Below are 24,277 nucleotides of genomic sequence, written 5' to 3'. Positions count from 1 at the left end.
GGGGAATGGTGCGCGAATACAGTGAACAGAAGGTATCTGAACTTTTAAAAGCTAAGACATGTTTAGAGTAGCCTCTCCCTTGCTAATTTTTTCCCCCTAAAATCTTGGCGACATTCTTAGAATAGCCAAGTCACCCGTTATTTATTGTAAAAATCTGAGTTTTGACTCTACTGTCTAAGAGGGGAAAAAAAAAAGATTATTTCCTGTCGTATGCCAAAGAAAGAGCAACAACTAGCAGGCGTAACACCAGGAGATGTGGGATGCAACAGGAGACAGTAAGATTTCGAATCTAGTGGCACACCAGGCACATGGTATGAGGACTGGGATGAGCTGGGGAACTAGGAGTCACCTGGTGTGTGACCTCCGTGACCTATATCGAAGGTGTCTCCTGGTGGCAGTAACATGGTTGTGGCACTTTTACGTGGGATAATAATAATATAAAAAAAAAGATCCAAAGGAACAAAAACTTATAAAGTACGTGTACGCGTGTTGTGTGTATGTGTGTATCTCGAATATGTGTGGGTGTGGCTGTCGTGGGTGGGTGTGGTGTATGTGTGTCGTCTTTAAACATAAAACTTCGGCTTTGATCGAAGAAAAAAAAACATGTATCGTCTTGCAACATAGCAGTGCACTCTTCTAGACTGCAAACATTTGCTGTTTAGAGAGTAAAACAATCCAATGTTTAGAGTAAAACAATCCATTGTTTAGAGAGTAAAACAATCCAATGTTTAGAGAGTAAAACAATCCAATGTTTAGAGAGTAAAACAATCCATTGTTTAGAGAGTAAAACAATCCAATGTTTAGAGAGTAAAACAATCCAATGTTTAGAGTAAAACAATCCATTGTTTAGAGAGTAAAACAATCCAATGTTTAGAGAGTAAAACAATCCAATGTTTAGAGAGTAAAACAATCCATTGTTTAGAGATTAAAACAGTCCAATGTTTAGAGAGTAAAACAATCCAATGTTTAGAGAGTAAAACAATCCAATGTTTAGAGAGTAATACAATCCAATGTTTAGAGTGTAAAACAATCCAATGTATAGAGAGTAAAACACTCCAATGTATAGAGAGTAAAACAATCCAATGTTTAGAGTGTAAAACAATCCATTTTTCTAATGATTTGAAACAAAAGTAAATCCTGAAATCTTGGGGAGGGGTATTAGATATCGTTAAAAATAGATTGCTCTTGTTACACTATAAAGTAAATTAAGTTATCGATCAATAACCTACCAGTTCACACACACACACATACTCACAAGAACAGTTGGTCTACTAACAGGACAACTTTCACTTTTACAAATGCATGCATGCCATCAAGTTCGCCGTGCCAGTAATCACGTAATGTCCCATAAGCAACTGCGTTTTAAAGCATGGCACCCTGTTGTGCATGATTCTTTTGACAATATAAATCTAATATATTTGTGTTTTATTTTAAGAGAGCCGTTTTCGTTGATATTGTTGTCATTGTTATTTTAAAACAAAGCTTTGACATGTACGCTGTGGTCTTCCTACAAAGTAGAGTCCGTTCTCTTTGTTTACATAGGGTACTGTGACTAAAGTAACTAGCTGAACAGGTACAGGAGTCTGACTCGACGGAAATGATCAGTACGATGGAGTGAGGTCTACAAGTTTGTAGACATGTACTTTTTTTTTTTTTTGGTTTACAAGCAACAAACTTTGTTAAATCTGCCGTGTGTCCCACAGTCAACGTGTGTGTGAGTGTGTGTGTGTGTGTTTAATTCAATGACCCTACTGCTTGGTAGCTACGTCTAGAAATAGCTTATGTGAGCGCAACAGTAATGGCAGTTAGTTGCTAAAAGATTAGCGAATGTTTTAATGAGTAGCAGCTCGTCTAGTAGCTGTCATTTCGGAATGGTCTTTGTTTAATCATTTTGGCAGTCAGACCAAACAAAAAAACAACAACACTTGCCTATATAATATATATCTTAATATTTTTATATTTTTGTAGCTTTAATCTTCGGTGATTGGGTGTGAGCTAGTGCGTCACATGTTTAAACTGTCAACGTACACATTTTCATCAGTTCAGTTCTAACACTTTTCACACGGAAAGAGAAACATCGTACATCCTAGTTAACTCTCGCAGAGCATACATTTACGACCCATTGCAGAAAACTAGGATTTCTAGAATTTCATTGTTGAGATTAGTTAATATGCAAATGTATGCAAACGTGACAAGAAACTGTGTTAAACACTTTCTCGTAGATGCCATGCAAGCTGCAGGGGCTCTGGGTTGGATCAGATGAAGGACAGCTATGTTACTTTAATCTAAAAATAATTATTATTAGGAATTACAGTAGGCCCCTATATACAGACGTTAATGCATGCCGACTTTTAGATTCTAGATAAATTACTGTGGGCAGAGCCGGCCTTAGGCCGATTTAACCAATAGCGCCAAATTGGGCCCCGCGCCTGTCAGTGGGGGCCTGCAATTTACATTTAGCTTATTTCTATCAGTCATGGCTTTTGTCACAGGCTTTTAAAGATGTAGGACTTAAAGGGTTAACACATTTAGTGTATCGTACGATTTCACAGCTGGGGCTGCGCAGCCAAGGGAAATACTCCATTCCTCACTAATCTTCGGACTCGAAGACAAGCCTTCTTGTATCATACGATTGACGTAGCCTAACTTGAGACATTTAATTAACCTAATTGCGCATATTACATTCGAGCTCCTTCCTATGCATGTTGTATGATAAATGTTGATACGATCATCTAATTTATAATAATAGTTGTTATTGTTTAAAAAAATGTAGAAATTGGGCCCCGCAATTAGTAAGGCCGGCCTCTGGGGGGGGGGGGGGCAGGAAATATGCATTAAGTGTAATTGGGTACTAAGCATTTTGTAAATAAAATATTGGTTGCTACTCTTGAATTAAAGGAAAAATATTTGGGCCCTTCATTCTACCGATTCTAGGAATCACCAATCATAAACAACAACATTTAGCCACGTGATTCTCTATTTCTTCTATACAAATTATGATCTCATTTTTAATACACAATTGCTATCACGTGACAGTTTTTTTTTCGTTGTTTTATCAATATTATCACTTGACTAAATGTTGTTTGTTTACGATTGGTGAATGAGGTCCATTGGATTCGCAAATGCCGATTATCCGAACAAACAAACTCCAGTAGATGGCTAAAAACTTACCGAAGAAAACAGGTTTGCCGCAGCGCGCACAACTTTTGTTCATGATGGATCCGTGCTAACAACATTCGTTTAAATATCCAAAATACTATTTCAGCAACTAGAATGTTCTGAGTGCATTGGCATCACAGAGATAATCCAAGAATTTAAAGTGATATTAGTCATATCCTGAACTGCAGTCTTCTAAAGTCTTGACTTCAATTTTATTCCTATGGAGAAATTTAGATGAGAAAAAAAAAAGTAGAGCTATTATAAAAACAAATAAACACATTAATGTCTTGATATGTCACAAATACTCGCACACAGACTTGAGCGTGCGTGTAACACACGGAACCAAAACACAATCACACATCAGTTTTTTTACGTCATAGATAGCACGGTCATCAGTTACAGCTACACATGCGTACCATGTGGCCTTTTTTTTTTTTTTATCGTGTTACACAAGACAGCGTTGACGACATTGTATTTAAAGGTCACGTCTGCAACACATAGACTTGGCAGACATACACACACTTACGCGTTTGCGGAGTGTGCAAAGTGTGTTTAAAATGAGAACCTGGAGTTTGTGGTCTATATGATAGAGAAATCGGAACAGTGAGTGGTGATTTTTAGTTCGAGTCCTGAAGTACATCAGAAATGAATTTAAATATTGTTATCACTTAATGGGGAGGCGCGGTGGCTGAGCGGTAAAGCGCTTGGCTTCCGAACCGGGGACCGGAGTTCGAATCCTCTGAGTCCACCCAGCTCTAATGGATACCTGACAGTACCTGACGTTAGTTGGGGAAAAATAAAGGCGGTTGGTCGTTAGCCATAGGCCACAAAAACAGATGACCTTTCCATCATCTGCCCTATAGACCAGAAGGTCTGAAAGGGAAACTTACTTCTTACTTTTATCACTTAATGCTCGCCAATATTTTCACTTGTCTGCGCTGCGCATGTGCAAACTATTTAACAATTTACATGTTTCGGAAGTTCCTTCACAACTGAAGATTACAAACTTCCTAGCCCAATTTGCCCAAACCTTTCAGTGGGGCGATGGCGGCGGACCGGGCAATCGAGACGACGGCCCAGAGCGCTTTCAATACTTCATTACTTTAGCGTATGCATGACAGAACATCATTTATGAGTATGTTCATGCGTTTAAAACAGTAAATAGGAAGAGATGGATTGAAATCGATTGCTGCATAATCGCCTTTATAAATAAACAAATGTAAAAGCTGAACATTTTCACACCATGGCTGCCTGACAGAGGTTATGTCCTCGTTTTACTGGACGTCTGGTAACACTAAATTTTAAGAAGCTTTAGTGATCTTTCATCCTGGGTACACCTAGTTCTAGTGAGTAGCTGGCTTGGACATATGTTGTGGAAAGCCTTGAACTGGCCACACTACAAGCATTGCCTATCATTGACCTCTTTAGTTTCGAACAAAAAAGTGTAATAAATAAGTGTCGTCTGCAACATATTACAAACGTAGTGAATAAAACCTGAAGCTGAAAAAGATTTGGCAGATGTAGACCTACGTCTAGGGGCAATAAATTATGTAAACAGAAGGTCAAGGTTGTTGCTAGTTGAACTGCTCCAATTTATTGTGGTCACACTCTCACAGTACCTCACGTTGTTACAGGCTTATTGTCTGTCACTTTGACTTCAGACTTCTACTTAAAGGTCAACGTGTCATACAATTTATGTGTCAAAAGTCACAAAGTTATATAGAGTCTACATCAAGCCTGATAGAAACTTAGTGTCAAATATAGAGTCTACATCACGTCTGACAGCAACTTAGTGTCAGATTGGAGATGTTCACGGCAAACTTAACAAAGTCACTGTTGCCAAGTAATAAATACACAAGAATTGAGCTATAAAATTATCAATATCTCAATGCGTGACAGTTGATCTTCCTGCCACTTTTTTTTACCACTAGTTACCCCCCCCCCTTTTTTTTTTCGTTGACTGAGTCTAATACTTCCTACATATTCAATTATGTTTGTGTCTACAAAAGGAAAACTTAGAAATGTGACTCTGCATTGGCTAAAAGTGAACAGAAATTATCCTATGGATGTTAAAAGACCTAGCTTATCAACAAATCCCTTATTTTCTATACCGGATACACCAAAAAGCTATCTATTTATAGTTCTTCAGCCATATATGAAAATCTCCAAATATCCAAGTGTGATGAAAACCTTACTGTGTCAACAATCGCGATTCACCATTAGCTCTTCCCTGGCGTTCAACGCCATGAAACTATCGACAAAATTCTTTTTGTTTGGCACTTAAAAAACATTTTTTTTTTAATCAGTGCTTGAATTTTGAGAACTTTGTGGTGTGAAAGGAGTGAAACAGAACAATCACCTTAAAGTACTTCACCTGGACTCCACCAATACAATGGGAAGTAGGGAAAACGTTAACATAATACCAATCCCAAATTGGAATCCGAATTTGTGTAAAAATAACTTCACAATGACACTGGTGAAACTATAGGACGCAAAGGGACATGATCTACGCGTGTGCATTAACACTTCCGTCTGATAAAAGAATGCTATTTCCATTCCAAATATCTACCTTTTTTTTTTAAAGCCACTTTTTCTGTTTAAAACTAAATATTAAACTCTGAAGATATCTACAGCCCCATAAATCTTCCGCCTGTGTTAGTAGAGCAACACAAGACAGATCGTTTTAGACAGTTTTTAATATGTAAAAAAAATCGGGGGGGGGGGGGACACATGCTGATAACACAAATGGTGTAATTGCCACTTCAGTGGAAGGAGGACATATTTGGGCTTCAGTGGCCATTATATATTGCAAAAACCAATGAAGTGCCGTCTGAAAACAGACTTAATCTCTTAGTGTTGAAGGAACATTTGTTGGTCTTTTTTCCGTTCTTTGATAGATATACTAGATAACTAAAGAATAATTTTATATTTATAACCTACGATAAATTCAAGTAAAAATTGTGTAAAAATATGAAACATTAAAGTTCATTCAAGTTGATACACATTTAAAAACAACAAATGTTTCACTGTTCCACTCACATATTACGCTACGAAGATCCAAGATAAGTTGAGTATTTAAAATGTGTATATGTACATAGTTCCTCCACCCGTCCATCGTGGTTCAATGACGACCACTTTGTCATCCATGCGGCTGAGGGCTTTGCTTACACAATGCATACGTAAGTTTTCAGAAAGAAGAGTTATTTTAATTTTAAAAAATGTATTTTTTTTTTACATGAACAGAGTAATACGTTATTACTACCAACGTATCGAACCTTTCTCTCTGTCACGTGATTGACAGTCAAAACAAAGGGCACCAACTGAAAGTGGTCAAGAACTAAACTGTTTTAAATTCATATTTGTGGAAGCACAGACCTATATATGTGAAAGTCAAATATTATTTACAACACATTTCGTAATTTCCCCAGCCCTAACGACTTAGAATCTAACATCGCTGAGTAGAATTAAGACGCAGTTTTTAAGTGTTGGCTATAAGAGAAGAGCTTGAAAATCGATTTTGTAATACTTTATAAAACGGATACAGGGGAAATTTGAGGCTTAGAAAGATGATTCACTGAAGCGTTTCCCGAAAGCAGAAAATATATTTTGATGGAGAGATTTAGGCCTACTTCTGTCGTACAAACAAAATCAATTCCGAAATACATCTAATCTTCATTGGAAAGTTTAATGGTGTCTATCAGTGCCTGATATAGAATTGATAAAGCCCTAAGTTATTATAAATATTTAGATTCCCTTGATCTTTCTTCCCATTAATTGAAAATATCCCTGTAACTATTTTAGGGGGCCCCCAAGCATGTGGTGGCTCTAAACTATAGCGACTTATGGTCTAACTATGTTGGCCTTGTAATGGTCTGGGAAATCAGAAAGGCGCTGTTATATCGGAGGTGCGTGTTTCATCCCCTGTTCAGGACTTTCCTATATTTAATGCACTATATTCTCTCATTAAAACAATAGTGTACCCAGTGCATAAGTACACTTGACAGCATCATTTAGGGAACAGATGGTATGTGAGCTGTTAAGTAAGCCTTAGGTTATAGAAATATTGACCTGTTAACTCATTGATACAATGTGTGCTTATGGGAACGTGTGCTTGTGCAGGAGGTGGGTGACAATAACCACCCTGTCATGTAAAACTGGCAAGGGGCGATAACTGGTCTTTGCTGTCGAAGTAGTGTCAGGTGTCAATTCACCTGGAGTAAGTGTCACTACCTGTTAATGACAGCTTTCGAAACGCTCGAGTTTCTCTTACGCCAGGTAGACAACGGGGACCCAAATATCAAGGTACGATACAATGATAGGTATTATAGCGAGTTTACTATACTTTAGATCCAACCGAAGTCAATGGGGGCGTTTCCTTCCCTCCAAAGGGAGCCCTAAAAAAAGGTATGAATGACTGATTAGCCTAATACATACACCGATGACAGCTTTTTAAATATAAAACAAGAAATACTTCGAAAATATATGGGTTTTTTGTCATAGATTTTCACTCGACATTTATCTTATCTTATAAAATACAGACGTTACTTTAAAAAAAGAAGATGATTACGTCTTACGCGTCATGCATTCAGTCATGCATATTAACCAATGACTTAAATTCTGCCAAGTCACTGGTTTTCCTGGCTGGCTCAGGCAACCCATTCCATGCTCTAATAGCACTAGGGAAGAAGGAGCACTTGTACAAATTTGTCCTAGCATATGGGACGAGGAATGTGCCTTTATCTTTGTGTCTTTTTATTTTATTAAATTGTGTTTTCTAGTTGGCGCTCATCACAGACTTAGTAACATGAGGGTTTCATAAGGATTTGATCACATGTTGTTTGAAAGTGACTGGTGTGCTCTCCTATTTGGGCCGGCCGACAAGAAAAGGCGTTATTGTGTAGGGAGGGTGGATGAGGGGGGTCAGAAAATGCTGGAGAGATATCGTAATATCTATAACAATGAATGGGGCCTCGCTAATCGCTGACCAACGTTTACCCTGGGGCTTGAGACATGATAGGCGTTATCCTTCAGGAGATTTGGGCTTGGGTAAAAACGTGCTATTTCCTTTGCAGACAGACTCGAAGGTTAACATGACCAAAGGTGGCCTATATGAGTGGCGAGTGAGGCAACCGCCCCTGGCCTCTCGCATGAGTGGTCCCGCGATAGCAGAAGTTATTGTTTTCTAGTTTGTTTATTTTTCATACCGAACGTTTCTCAATAGTTTGTTACTAAATTGTTACGTTGATTAAAGGTCGCTAAATCAAAATTAGAGGACTGGTGACCAAAACTAAATCAATATTAGAGGACTGGTGACCAAAACTAAATCAATATTAGAGGAATGGTGACCAAAACTAAATCAATATTAGAGGACTGGTGACCAAAACTAAATCAATATTAGAGGACTGGTGACCAAAACTAAATCACTATTAGAGGACTGGTGACCAAAACTAAATCACTATTAGAGGACTGGTGACCAAAATTAACTAGCAAAATCTTGCATGCAGAACTATTGCAATTAAATACGCACTGTAGTCAAACGACCACTAGTATAGCACCTACGTAAGGTGCTACATGGGCGTAGCCAGGATTTTTTCGGGGGGGGGGATTTTTTTTCTCCCCCCTCGCAAAAAAAAATATGTGTGCGTGTGTGTGTGCACATAATTAATCTTTATTACATTTAGACCCTTCATTCTTTCGGAAGACGTTTATTATACTCTAGAATAGGTTCTTCCTGGCGTTAGTGGAAAAATTGTAGACTCCTCGCTATTGCCAGTAAGGGGGTGGAGCCCCCGCCGCCAATTACTATTTTCGGTATTGAAAGCCAACAAAATGCATATTCTGAGATATCTACTGTGCATTATCCTGCTATTAAAAAGTTTTATTTCAAAAACCGTATATGCTATTCTTACTGACTTAGATCCTCCCGCGTCGTTCGGCGCATTGGACGGCAAGCTGCTTCCACAAAAATCTGTCACTGGCAATGTCTGAAGCCTCTTCCCACCTGCTCTGAGGACCGATATGAAGGTGTGGAGCGAAGATGTACTAGGATGTCCCTGTTCGCGCTTTCCTCGTAATGGCCTCCATGTCATCGCAACTCTAATTATGCGTAATTAATTTTGTTGGAGAACATGTCCTGCAAACCTCATACGACGCTCTGTCACAACCATACTAAGTGGTCGACATAGGATTTCATTGATTGAGACCCGATCTCTATAACTGACTCCTAAAATCCTAAAGAGTGTAATTTGCTTTTTTTTATATTGAAGAGGTGGTTCTTAGCTCTAAGCCCCGCTGGAGGTGGTTTTAAACACAAAACCCCTCTTAGCTACGCTCATACAATCTGGTGACTGGTGTGTGGATAATCTTATATTGAAGAGGGGGTTTTATCGTAATTTGAAAATTTCGGAGAATGTTTTAAAATCAAAATCTTCCTTAGCTATGTTTTTGGAATTGGGGAATTGTCGTTTGCATTCTTTGGTTTTGAGTTATAGAAGAGGGGAATTAGACCGCAAAACCCTCTGGTAGGGTTTTTTTAAACTCAAAACCCCATTGTCTGCATTGGGACAAGTGATGGTTTAGTGTTAACATCTCACCTAAAATAAACAGAATCAAAATAAAAAATCAATCACTATAATAAATTCCAATCCCTCCCCCTGCGGGGGGGGGGGGGATTTAATTTCGGGGGGGGGGGTATTGAACCCCAACTCCCCTGACTACGTCCAAGAGGTACTATGTTTTGGGACAATAATAAGGCTTCAGCCCGTTAGTGTCATGTGGTACAGTATATAGTCTACTCATACGGCACATGGGCCCGCATACTGCTAGGGCCGCCTCTGACATGATAAGAAAAAATAATAATTAAGAACTTACCAAAAAAAAAATAACGATCTTTTTGTCTGTGTTTATAATTCCAGAATATCTTTTAATTTACAATGACACAGCTATCACAAATCCGTAAATATATCCACAGACGAGTAAATGACTATCAACGACCGGAAACTGGTTTGCATGGTTGAATTACCTCGCACAATAGATTCCAGCCTGTTGTCTTTAAGAAGCACAAGTAAGCCAGAAACGAGTTAAACTTCTGCTGCTTCTATCCAGTGACACGTGACTTATGGGATTGTAGATTCCTGCCCATTCAATGCTTTCGAGGTTCATTGTAGTCCATACGCTATGCCAACATTATAATAAGAATAATCACAGTCGTTCAAAGGGAAAGAAGCAGAAATGTAAATGAAAGCAGACGATACACAGTTGTCCATTTGTTGAAACAAGAGTAAGGAATCACCTTTGGTTGAACTGACGATATCCGCAACACAGGATAATTTTTTTTAAACAACCAGGAGCAATTCAACCATCCACTGCCGCAACCTCCAGACTACGACCATTTAATTCAACACCTTCAACTACCCTCTCTCTCTCTTTCTCTCTCTCTCCTTCTTGATATAATGTCGTCTCGTGAGGTCGCACAAGAAATTGGTTTCGTAGCGTGACAAGATCACGCACACAAACGATAAATTACACACTAACACGCACGCGGACAAAAATGGGGGAGAGGGGGGTGGGAAAATTATGCTACGCCCTTAATCTTCCCTTTCCTAAAAAAAAAAAAAAAGGACTATCCTGTCTATCAATACATCGCCCTTCTCTCCCTCTCTCATTCACTCTTACACTAACACATTCACACACAGAAACACACACTCACACACACTTGCAAACCTAATAAAAAAAAGTCATTACACATCCTAGAAAGAAACCGTGAAAGCCAATTCATAGAACAAGAGAAAGACATTACTGAGAGACTGCATCTTAAAATCTTTTTGTCAGCTAAATAATAACTGTAGCTAATGTCTTTGTGTTGTATTTATGCATTTTTTAAATCCAGGCCGGAGAAGAACAGGTGACCTCGAGAGGTTCCCTCACGTCAACGAGTTCTTGATCAAAATAGACCTAGATCTAGTTATCTAATGCTTAAGCATCATTGAGGATGGGGGGAGGTGGGGAATTGGCAGTTTGATCCAAATTTGTAGTCATCGATTTGATTTTTAAAACTGTCTTTAACTTATTTAGATTGAATGTTTCTTTGTATTTCTGTAAAGCTCCACTAAAGACTAAACTCTACCATTAAATCAAAATTTGATGTACCGACATCTTTCTAAAAATAGCTGTGCTTCCTTTAAAGTAGCTACAAAACTGATTAACTTTTTAGTGAGCCCTCAGTTTCAGTTTCAGATAGGAAAGAAACGTTTATATTAGGACCTACCAACTGCACAGAATTACAGGGCGGTCCTGGGCAGATCCCTGGTACTGCTAACAAAGCTTGTCTATTGGTGTAAACGGTATAGGCCTATACTTGTGAGATTAATCAAAGGATCCAAAGAGTGGATAGGCCAATAATAGATTATGTATCCTCTGTTTGGGACTTCTCAATTCAAGAAAACGGTTAATTCCGGGAGCGAACGCATTTGATTCAACGGTACTCAGAGTCCTGGGATGGAAATTAAACAAAGATCCGGTAGCCTAATCCTAAGAAATCGACACACCGTTACACGAGGGCAGCCATCTGTGTCCCGTTAGCTGGAGTGGCGGTTCTTCCACTGTGCTAGGCGGTCACATAATAGGGATATGAAGATATCCGCCGTTGGAGCACGGCCTCCGGCCGCTCGTATAGCGGGCCTTGAACCAGTAGTCGGTTCTACCGAGTAATAGTATCATACAGGTCAAAGCCTGTCTGCTGATGGAAATCCTTCTCAGTCAAAGGGATAATAGATTCCCTAATAGACTTTTTTTTTCCAAGGAGAGATTAATAAGCCACTGCATGATAAACATCTACTAGCCATTATCAGGTTATGTGAAAAACAGTATAATAGACCAAATATGACTGAATAATTAATCATGCTTGTGAGTGTGTGCGAAGTGCTACATTCCTGACATGTCTAGCCATTGTAATAAATGCATGACATTAATTATCGGACATACATTTTCAAGGCGTCAGGGCTAACGTTTAGGTTATTGGAAGGTGGGAAATATAAGGTTGATATTTTAGACTTCCACTTTTACAACCTAGTCGCTGGTATGCTTTGGCGATCGCTGAATTTGTTTCCCGATTCCAGACACTCTGCAGATGTAGCAACAATCTTCAATGACTCTTATCGAAAACATAATCTAAGATGTAAATATTGTTTCTCCTACCGCACATTTCTCCCTATTTCACTATACCAGCTCCGCCTCATGTAATTAATAAGTCGTAGGCGAAGCGAATAGGGAGGCCCTGGGAGAAGAGAATAAGGTAGCCCCCATTTGAAATAGAAAAATAAAACAAAAACAAATAAAACTCAATGAACTATAAACCGTCCTGTATTTATATCTAAATAAAAAAAATAAATTTAAATTTGCATAGCGACGATAGCACTAGTATAGCACTAGTATAGTATAGTATAGAAATAAGGTTTCAATATTTTACCAATGGGAAGAAACTATGGTCTTCTAACATATGTGGTTTATAAGACATAGAGCCGTAGAGTTCTGTTATGTTTGAGTTTAAGATTTGATCCGCAGGGCTTATTTAGCCAGTCTTTAACAAAATTTCTTACAGAGTCCTGTGCGAGGCCCCCACCAATCGAAGGCCTAGTTAGCCTATGCCTTAGACCGGCTTTGCCCTAACTCTCACACCCCTCCCAAAGTAAAATATTCAACGGGTTCGAGTGTCACGTTTATAAGGTATCGGAGTGTATTTCAATAAGAAACAGAGAGAGAGGTAGAAGTAGCGTAGATAAATTCTTCGTGAGAAACGGAGCCATTTTGTTTCTTGAGCTAAACAGGAAAGAATAAAAACGCGTTACCCGTGGGTCTATTTATTAAAAAAGAAAAACATCTACTATAAAATCTTGAAACGAGAAACAATAAACGAAGAGGAAAAAGTAAAGTTGAAAAAAAAAAATTTAACTTTTATTTTAATTAAATTTATTTATCTTATTCCAAAGAACTCTTACTGAAAAAAAAAATTGTCAGAAGTGGGATTTGAACCCACGCCCACATTCGTGGACCAGAACGCTCTTCGCCCATGATCCATGGGAAGGTTTATATCCTTGAGTCTGGCGCCTTAGACCACTCGGCCATCCTGACATGCTGGATATATATACCAAACTGTTTCATAACAGTAGTATAACATTTAAATTCGCATCTACATTTATTTTTCAAGGTCGCTATGTTGTAGACTCACGTAGAGCTTGACATATAGCCTGGAATGCCTGCACAGGTAATATATATAGGTTGGGAACAAAACTGGGTTAACAAGCAAGTGGGCCTATAAGATTCAAAGGTCACGAGAATGTTGATCGCGGGTACAGTCAGGTGCGACTCGTTCACGAAGCTAGTTGTGCTTGTGTAGTTTTGTTATCTAATTTGAGGTTTGAGATCTACTTTTGACGCAACAATCCAGTTTGGGTGACCTTCAGTGTAGGGGATGGAGAGAGGGGGAGGGGGTGCTGGCCTCTGTGGTCTGAGAGACCTAAGGCGTGACTTCCGTATCGAACGTGTCGCTTATTTAAATTTAGGCCACTTATAAATTACATACACTCATTAAAACAAAACAAAAAAAAAAGGGGGGGGGGGACAGCATTACTAAAATATCTGAACTTGATCCTACTGTACTATTTGATCATACTGTATTACTTAATCATACTGTACTTCTTGATCAAACTGTACTACTTAATCATACTGTACTTCTTGATCAAACTGTACTACTTAATCATACTGTAGGCCTACTTCTTGATCATACTGTACTACTTGATCAAACTGTACTACTTAATCATACTGTACTACTTGATCAAACTGTACTACTTAATCATACTGTACTACTTGATCATACTGTACTACTTGATCAAACTGTACTACTTAATCATACTGTACTACTTAATCATACTGTACTACTTGATCAAACTGTACTACTTGATCATACTGTACTACTTGATCATACTGTACTACTTAATCATACTGTACTACTTAATCATACTGTACTACTTGATCATACTGTACTACTTGATCAAACTGTACTACTTAATCATACTGTACTACTTGATCATACTGTACTACTTGATCATACTGTACTACTTGATCAAACTGTACTACTTAATCATACTGTACTACTTGATCAAACTGTACTACTTAATCATACTGTACTTCTTGATCAAACTGTACTACTTAATCATACTGTACTTCTTGATCAAACTGTACTACTTAATCATACTGTAGGCCTACTTCTTGATCATACTGTACTACTTGATCAAACTGTACTACTTAATCATACTGTACTACTTGATCAAACTGTACTACTTAATCATACTGTACTACTTGATCATACTGTACTACTTGATCAAACTGTACTACTTAATCATACTGTACTACTTAATCATACTGTACTACTTGATCAAACTGTACTACTTGATCATACTGTACTACTTGATCATACTGTACTACTTAATCATACTGTACTACTTAATCATACTGTACTACTTGATCATACTGTACTACTTGATCAAACTGTACTACTTAATCATACTGTACTACTTGATCATACTGTACTACTTGATCATACTGTACTACTTGATCAAACTGTACTACTTAATCATACTGTACTACTTGATCATACTGTACTACTTGATCAAACTGTACTACTTAATCATACTGTACTACTTAATCATACTGTACTACTTGATCAAACTGTACTACTTAATCATACTGTACTACTTGATCAAACTGTACTACTTAATCATACTGTACTACTTAATCATACTGTACAGCTTGATTATACTGTACACAGAGCCCTATGTGAAACGAATTGCACGGGTCCAGTCTGGGTAGGAATAAGCACAATTTAATGTCAAAATTAAGATTTTGTAGTAGAAAAGACATTCGTCTTTGCAATAAAGCTGACAATGACCTTTTTTTTTATCGCGCTTAGGCACGTCCGAAATGACAATTTTGTCTATTTTTTATTTCAGAAGATTTCCAGGACTTTATTTTTATATATTGTTCAATTACAGGAATTTTCCAGAAGCCCCTGGAAAATCAGGAAGCCACGGAAACCCTAATATTAATAATTTATACCTAGAATTAGCGCGGGGACTATGAAAGTGCGGGGCCCACTGCGACCGCATAGGTTGCAGTGGCCTAAATCCGGCCCTGAGTGTACAACTTGAGTCATACTTGACCATACTGTACAACTTGATACTACGTACATATTCATACAGATAGAGCCTTACAGTCCAGTTGTCATGATGTGTCAATGAACGAATTCTCACTGGTCAATAAAGGACGTCCAGTTGTCTCCTTGATTTTTTTTTATTAAACGGTGACACGATTGATTTTTTGTTTGCCCACTGGCCAGCACATTTTTAACTGGAAGGCTAGGTCAAGTTCAAGGTGAGTTGCCTAGCAACAGCGATGCGTTCTTGCATGTGACAATTGTTTCTGGCCTCGAGGACAAAATTTGAAATGAATGAAAAAGAAAAGGACGAGAAGGGGAGTGGCGGGCCAGAGGGAGAGAGAGAGAGAGGGAGGGAGAGAGGAGGGAGAGAGGGGGGAGAGAGAGGGAGAGGGGGAGAGAGAGGGGAGGGGGAGAGAGAGGGAGGGAGAGAGAGAGAGAGTCAGAGTAGTCAGATGGGATACAATACATACACTACGGTCTAAGTTAGTAACCAAGGAACATCTCTGCCAAGTTTTATCAAGATTGGTCAAGCGGTTTTGATTTCTATACGGGAACAAACATACATACGCCTCACATTCTACTTTATATATTAGATTCTCTCAATTTTGTTTGTTTCTTTTGATTTCAAAACGACACTCTAATGCGTGCTTCATACAAAAAGGCGCATTTTTTTTCGACATGTAAAAGAGGTTCTGACCACAGACCTTGATAGGGTACAAGTCTAGGGTTCAGTCACTTTGCTAACCAACTCGAGGTCTACGGAACACTTGAAGTGTCCACGCTCTCCGCGTGTTGACCTGTAAGTGATTTATATTGTTTTGTTTTTTTTGTTTACTTCTATTTCAGCATGTCAGGATGGCCGAGTGGTCTAAGGCGCCAGACTCAAGGTGAATCAACCTTCCCGTGGTTCATGGGATAAGAGTGTTCTGGTCCACGAATGTGGGCGTGGGTTCAAATCCCACTTCTGACAAAACTTTTTTTTTTTTAATAATTTATTAGTGAATATCGTTAATTTTTAATGCTGTATGTATGTTATCGGTTCTCTTAATTTTTATGTCTGAAAAATTCAATTCAAGCCCCTCATTGGCTCATGAGTTTAAATCCCGGAAGAGCTTACACCAACATGCAAGCGTTTTAATCGTCTTGACATTCGACGTTAAAAAATCAACATAGGAAAAAAAAAACCAACGATTGCTTTTAAAAAATTAAGTGATAGGCATTGTAGGCTTTATAATCCTTGAATTTTGGTCTTTAAAGACACACACTCACACATAAGGACAGATGGATAGATGGATAACAATGCCTATTGACAGCGAAGCCTCAATGTGAGGTATAAATTGTTAGAAAATATGTTATAGTTATAGAAATGGAGAAAATAGACAGGCTTTAAATGCTAGTGAATACGAATTCTTGATTTGAAAACTAACCAACGTCATATTAGAGAAAGGCTTAAAATAGATATTTAAAAGATAACACTCATTAAAGTCTGTGTGTAGTCTCCTATAGAAGGCAGTGACATCCTGCTCTGAACACTTTACTCACATACAGACACTCACGCACAAACACATCTCCTAAGCATTAATATTTAAAAAAAATAAATTCCAGGCGTATATGGCTGAGTTAGATTCAATCTGCTACCAAAGTGTATGTGTGTGTATTACCTTCCTCCAGGGCCGGATCTAAGACAGTGTAAGATTGTGTAGCCGCCCAGAATCTCGCCCATAAAATGAGCATCCACATTTCAAAAAACAACAACGCATTCTTAACACCATATGTGTGTGTGTGTGTGTGTGTGTTGTTGCATATCGGAAAGTAAGGGAAATGAAGTGAAATGTACAAGCACTGACTTTCATTCTTCACAACTAGGATTTAAAGTTATCAATATTATTAACTGCAATTATATTGGGAAGATTAAGGGTTTCCACAACAATCCTGTTCAGGGTCTCCACTTACTAAGTCTAGCACTGTCTTTCCAGTTTGTCTATGAGCCTCGCTTTGATAAACACTGATTGTAAACTGTAGCATAAATCTGGCTTTCGTGGACATGGCAATGGTAAAATGAAGAGTTATAAAATAAAATATTTCAAATTAAACTTGTTATTACAACCTACACGTAGTGGTCCGCCCCCCCTTTCCTCCAGGGCCGGATTCACGACAGTGCAGGACTGTATACACCTCGCCCATAAAAGGACCTTCAAATTAGTTTACTAGTCTGTATTTGTCTTTAAAGTAGGAGTTGATTTTTTTTTCTACAAAAGTATACTACTTCGTTCGTTATGGAGTGCGTGTGTTTCTATGGTGACTGAGGAAAGAGGTTAACGATTGGTTGTGAATGATGCAAGATAACCGGCATTGTCGTCAGCTGTCTTAGGTAGGGGAGACGACCTCAGAACACCAGACTGAAAAAACGTGTTTTAGTAGTGAGATGGATTTTGTTTAGAATACGACGGATCTATATCAAGATCCCATTAAAAAAAAAACAACAGAAAAGACTCCAGCAGAAGACTAGAAAGAAAGATTTTTTTATTTTTTTTTTTGCACTCAGAGTGCACAGATCAAACAGCATTCCTCGATGACAAGAAGTCAAAATTGTAAGCAACAAAAAATGTCGTGCGATAAGCTTTCAACTGCCATTATAATAGAACTATTAACAGCCTCTCTATTTAATCGTAGCATGAATGGGCCACGTTCTCTGTAAGAGAAAAAAAAAGAAAACAACATTTTTCTGAAATCGCTAAATTATGTCTACTCTCTACGATAGATTGGTCGACAAAGTAGCCTACTCTCAATGGGTAAACTTATCTCAGGCCATGAAATACCGCCATGGTACACTTCATTTTTAAAGTCTATTTTTTTTTTGTAGGTCATCGATCGAGACAGTTTGTGACACACCCTTTAATGTCTAATGATTCTTTACTGTCAAGTCCACAACAAATCAATAGAGCTGATCGCACTTTTACTAAAGTTACAAAAAGTTTTCTTTGTACGGCATAAATTTACGAATCAAAACATTTCATTCTCTCCTGTGATTGAAGTTTCGTTTAACTCTTTGCAAAACCAATTCCCCCCCCCCCCCCCCATTCTTTTTTTTCTCCTTTCCCTTCGCCCTTCACCCAGCCTTAATTCAAATTTGAATATAATTAAAAATTGTCTTTCAAACTTCTCTTCAATCACACTTTTATCATCTCTTCAACCCGAGGCCCAGTAGACCTACAACACTGTCTCAACACGTCTATTTTTAAAGCGCCCAGGGCTATTCACGTCTTTTTTTTTAACTCTTTCTTTCCTAATAAACGATACCATCATTGATTTGACCCCATTAAATACAAATTTTGATTTTATAAACTTTTATTTTGTGTTTTATAAAAAGAGCATGCATTCTCCTATAGTTCTATACCAAAAGTAACGTTTTCTGATAACAAAGATGTTAAATCCTAACAGGGTAGACTGTACAAATGTGAAAAAAGAACAATTCTGTCAGAACGTGGAAAATAATTACGGAGATAAAGAGTTAATTCGCTTTCTTTTGTTATAACTTATAAACAAAATGTAGAATCTAGTCGACCTTTTTGCCTTGCCAATGATAAACAACCGGTAGGCCTACTTCCAACGTAGGTTTGAAAGCAGAAGTGACAATCACTTGACCATCACGTGTCAATCAATGATGGTTAAGAATAGCGACTAACACGTTACTATTTTGAAAGTCTACATTCCATAAACCAAGTCAAAAAACAAAACATATCAATGAAAAGAAATATATTGCCAATTAAAGATAGAGTTCTAGACATTAAAATAGTTGTAATAGGCAATTGATCTATTGAGGTCTGATTTAGCCATTTTAAGCAACCATTAGGCCTACAGCTAACCATCCTTGTTAATTAAAACAAGAAAAACATTAAAAAATACTTTAAAAAAAAAAACAAACAAAGCTTTATACTGAGCGTACTTGTATCAATTAGTTTTTATTAGTCACGTAATTAAATGTGTAATAGATATATTTTACTAAATAATTTTACTAAAAAGGGGAACGACCTGAAATGAGCTAATGCCTTCTCAGACTTCTCAAGCCAACGCGTTGACCATTCCAGTTGGTCGATTAACAAGGAAGATTGTAGAGTTATCTATTGTTTCTATTTCATGTGTGTGTTCACTAAAGGGGACTAATTCAGCTTATCTTATACCACCACTTCAGTCATGCAAGTACCATTTCATTTCCTTGTTTGATATACCAAACAAAGCAATAGTTAATAATTATTTGATTTTTTTTATTAATATTTATTCTTGTGTTTTCATGTAAAAGAAATCATTCTGCAAAATTTCAGCTTGATCTAGATTGGGTGTCGGAGAAATAATGTGTAAAGACTTTTTGCCAGACAGACACACAGACAGAATGAGTTGATATAAGTTTTGTAAAAAAAAAAAAAAAAACAATTGATACACATTTCTGACATTAACTTAGAATCTAGTAGTATAGAAGATCACTAGAATCTAGATTATAGCCATAAGCTAGGCTACTTGTCACAGAAAGCATACCTTAATTATCCATTCAGGCATCAGAGACCCAATAGGGAAGTTTCTGCTGTCATGAACATTGAAAGCTCAATACAAACATCAATTTAATAACAAAATTTGTAGAAAGCCAAATTTTGTTTAAAAATTAGCTTAATAGGCCTATATAACTTTGTAGAGTCACGAGACAGACAATTAATATTATTTTTACTCATCATACAGAAAAAAAAAGAGACGAGGCAGACATGATGATTGTATTTGGATAGACCAGTGCGAGTGTCAATTGAAGCGAGCGGAAGCAATGTGAAGGCCCAGGATCAGACAGTAAGGTGTTTGCTATGTTTCATTGTAATATAAAATAAAAAATAATTTCCAGTTAAAAATTTTTTTTTATTTAAATAGTTTTGAAATAAGGTTTGCTCGGGACTGGGGAAAGTTACGTGGTCCTAATCGCTGAAACTTTCGGCCATATATATATATATATCATCAATACAATATTTGTATCTAAAATATAGATCTTGTATATCTTTGTTCTTATACAATGTTATATTTTGTTAGAAGCCTAGATATATAAAAAGAATAATTCGGTTACTCCAGCGTCTGTAAAACACCTCCAATGCAGATTCGAGTCTACTAGGCCTACAATGAAAACAAAAATGTCTGTAACCCTGATATAAATAAAATGACCTACATTCAATATAGCATCGTGCTTTTCAGTTCCTACCAGATCCCCTTGGAGCTTGGATCTGGAAGAGACATATAGATGTTACAGGTGTATATATTTACGAGATCAGTGTTTACACCTGGGCAGCCAAATAGGGTCGTCGGGTGGGACAGGTACATGATTAGCGCGAAATTAAACACAATTTGGTGTAGATAATTTCTTAAAGAGCGGCGAATATTGTTTTAAAAGTTTTATTAATTTATTTATATTTTTTAAATTTATTTATTTCTGTTCACGACATCTTATTCGATCTATATTTATCATTATGGCAAACGTGTGATTCATATTATATTTTGCTTATTTTGTGTACTCATGTATGCCAGACTCAAGGTAAATCTCCCTTCCCATGATACATGGGAAATCCGGTTGTTCTGGTTCACGCAATTAAGTGGGCATGGGTTTAAATCCCACTTCTGACACTTTTTTTTCTGCAGAGGTGTTTTTAAAATCAATTAATTCTAAATCTGATTCTCAAACAGTTACTCTCTTGAACTCTTGCCTTCAGTGTAACCAGGTGTTTGGCCCAGTTTGGGCAACCCTGTTGCAACAACTCTTTCAATAATTTTGTTAGTGAATAACAAAGTGTACAAACATAAATTGAAAGCATATATCAATGTAATTTGTATTGGCTGTTGGTTTTCATTAGCCCTCTAACTGTGCTAACGCTGTATCTTACTTTTTCTTTTTTGATTCTTTTTTTTTATTAGCATCTAAAATAACATTGCCATTTCAAATGAAAAAAAAAAACAATACATGGAAGATACATAAGTCTTTGATAAGTATAAGGCTATAAATACAAACATATAGTCTATACTTTGCATGATACACATGTTAATTTTTGTAAAGAAAGTCAACCAAGTGCCATACCTTGGGTAATTGGAGGCCCTCGGCAATGTGAATTAGGTGACCCCAAATGAAATAGAAAACTTATTTCAAAAAAATACGTAATGAATAAAAACAGCTTTTATCTAAATCGACAAAATAAGTTAAATCCTAATATCGCTGTTTCTGTTGCGTTTAAGTTTAATTAGTGTTCCATAAGCTTCTTAAACATATTCATACAACATGTCCTATACCGATTTTTCAGTTCAATCCAAGGGCCGATAACACGAATGCACGTCACGAACGATTTATGATCACCTGACTAGAAATAACATTTCAACATTTCACCAAAAGGAAGAAACACTTGTCTTGTAGCCTAACATCTGTAGTCTAACAAGTAGATCTAAACATTCATGACTAAACCTTAAATCATAATAGAGGTTAAAGATAGGCTAATAGACATTAGGGTTCCGCTATGTTTGATATTTTATCCATGTTTCTTAATTTTTTCTCTAAAAAATAATCGGAGGTCTTATTATAGGCGGCAGTCTAGTTTGACTAAGACCAGCCCTGGCCAAACAGAGCACAAAATATGTAGGCCTACTGTCAAAATAGCCTAGGCCTAAAGTTCTATTTAATCTAAATCATACTAAATGGAATTATGCCAAGCCTAATATGGGAGTCCACTGTGTATTTTGTTTATTTTACCTAGAGCCGGATGCCCCTGCACTCTTTTGAAATCTTAAATAAAGATTCACTTTAAAATAGTTATATCTATAAAAGTTCTATTTTAGAAGAAAAATAAAGTACCTTTGCATTCCCCTCATTTTCCTTTAAAAAAAAATAAAAAATCAATATGCATATTTTAGTTTGTTTAAAAAAAGTGTTTGTGTTGTCGAGGGTATAGAGCCCTTGGTATATATATAAGACACACAGCTGTAAATCCGGACCTGTATCGGTATTTATAAAGATTTAAAGTGTTAAGGGAAAACACAACAACACAAAAATACACACAAAAACTTTAAAATATCTGTCCGTCGAAATTTCGATATATTTTTCTCTTTTGTGGAGATCCATTTCTTGTGTAGACCACCGTTGCTGTATATATATATAGCGCGACACACCTTCACTTTAAGAGGTCACGGCTGTAGCCCCGCCTGCCCTCCCCTAAATTCGGCCCAGATTCTAGCTATCAATGTAGACTCTATCAAACTTGTTCTGTTTGGATGATTGGAAAATAAAGGGACTTTCGGATTGATAAATCAATGGATCATTATTTTTATCAGTAATCCGTATCGGACCATATCTATCATCACTAGTCTGAGATAACATGATGACATCATGATCATAGTTTCATACAAAATGTTTTCCCCAATAACCGATATATCTATATAGATCTATATACCATATGATTTTTTGTTTCATTCTCTTTTATCATACATGTCAGGATGGCCGAGTGGTCTAAGGCGCCAGACTCAAGGTGAAACTACCTTCCCATGATTCATGGGAGATGAGTGTTCTGGTCCACGAAAGTGGGCGTGGGTTCAAATCCCACTTCTGACACATATTTTTTTCTCCCTTTGTATTTTAAAATAAATTTTAAATCAATTTACTAAATATAGTTTTATGGGAAGTACTCGGCGCTGTCACTTAGTTATACGCTGGTAGATCACTTTCTTCCATGACACATTATGTACATGTATAGGCCTATATCATTTCTTTCTATAAGCGGTCAGTGCTGTCTGTCTGAATAGGGGCATAATATATGGGAGTGTGTGTGGGGTTGTTTTTCCATTTACCACGCACATAAAAGGTAGGCTTATCTGGTTTAGGTCATTCATGAAAACAAAAACAAAACAAACCAAAAAACAGACTAGTTTTTCATTATTCGCCTCGTACATCGCAAAATATTGCAGGAAATGTTCACTTGTTCTAGTTGAACAATTTTTTAAAAATAAAATACCCCTTTCAGATCTGGCAATCTATGGGCTGATGATGAAAAGGTAGTCTGTTTCTGTGGTCCACGGTTAACGATGGTGTCCTATGGCCAGCTCAGCGACCAACTTCCTTTACTTTTCCCCAACTGACATCAGGTAAGCTTACCCATTAGATCACGAAATAAAAAAAAATCCCAGCCTTCAAGATTCGAACCCTGGATCCCTCGGTTTGGAAGCCAAGATTTACATTACCACTCAGCCATCGCACCTCCAGTTTAGCAATTTAAAAAAAAATAAAAAATTACCAATCATTAGGCCTAATGTGTTGGTTCCTTAAATTTATAAACATTTTTTAAAATGTCTTTCTTAGACAAGGCTGAAACTAGATGTTAAAGTCGTCCCGCCCAACTCAGATCGCAAGACTCATCCATGTGGGGCACCATAATAAAAAAAAAAAGGTGTCACTCGTCTGTCTCCATAATACTAAGCTTCAGCGTTTTCCTAATCTAACCCATATATTATAGCACTGGCTGACACCCTGCAAATGAACCCCATGTACAGGCACTAATACAAAAAAAACACATCAATTTTTTTATTAATTAATTTTTTAAAAGTCTATTAAAATATTCAAAATGAAGCAAACGAACAACGACAAAAGTAAAACAAACGAAACAAAATATTTTCCCTATAATGAACTAAATGTACGTTAAATAACTATTTAAATTAGCAATGTCAATTTTGAGACTTAACGCAAGTATAATCCTACCTTCAACCACATTAAAATATCCTCCGAAATATGTAAAATAAATAAAAAAGATCCACAAGAAACACAACCGTGATAACAGTTTGAATCAAAGGGACATAAGTAAGATTTTCAACAGCTTACAACTAGATCTAGATATTGGAGAGTTTGAA

At 37.1% G+C, this 24,277-nt stretch overlaps 1 protein-coding gene and 3 non-coding genes across 6 annotated transcripts in view; 2 read left to right on the top strand and 2 right to left on the bottom strand.

The window, feature by feature from the left end:
- LOC106055634 (ras association domain-containing protein 2-like) overlaps positions 1-24,277 on the bottom strand; it is a 58,400-nt gene extending 34,123 nt beyond the window's left edge. Inside the window, exons 1-2 of one of the 3 annotated variants that reach the window (XM_056019102.1) lie at positions 24,129-24,277; positions 3,172-3,377 (exon numbers count right to left, since the gene is read on the bottom strand). In XM_056019102.1, the coding sequence (XP_055875077.1) occupies positions 3,172-3,214 (43 nt within the window). In that variant the 5' untranslated portion in view covers positions 3,215-3,377; positions 24,129-24,277. Of the gene's footprint in view, positions 1-3,171; positions 3,378-6,198; positions 6,336-10,180; positions 10,587-24,128 lie in introns of those variants that run through there. The other 2 variants (XM_056019104.1, XM_056019103.1) reach the window with 2 other exon arrangements.
- Positions 13,168-13,287, bottom strand: Trnal-caa (transfer RNA leucine (anticodon CAA)). Its single transcript has 2 exons — positions 13,250-13,287; positions 13,168-13,213 (listed from the first exon to the last, which is right to left on the bottom strand). It is a non-coding gene; the product is annotated as a tRNA-Leu (tRNA).
- On the top strand, positions 16,220-16,340 carry Trnal-caa (transfer RNA leucine (anticodon CAA)). Its single transcript has 2 exons — positions 16,220-16,257; positions 16,295-16,340. It is a non-coding gene; the product is annotated as a tRNA-Leu (tRNA).
- Positions 22,868-22,988, top strand: Trnal-caa (transfer RNA leucine (anticodon CAA)). Its single transcript has 2 exons — positions 22,868-22,905; positions 22,943-22,988. It is a non-coding gene; the product is annotated as a tRNA-Leu (tRNA).

The sequence above is a fragment of the Biomphalaria glabrata genome, chromosome 2 (assembly GCF_947242115.1).
Source record: "Biomphalaria glabrata chromosome 2, xgBioGlab47.1, whole genome shotgun sequence".
NCBI lineage: Eukaryota > Metazoa > Mollusca > Gastropoda > Planorbidae > Biomphalaria > Biomphalaria glabrata.
Note: the sequence above shows the minus strand (reverse complement) of the source record. Positions and strands in the feature narration are given on the sequence as shown.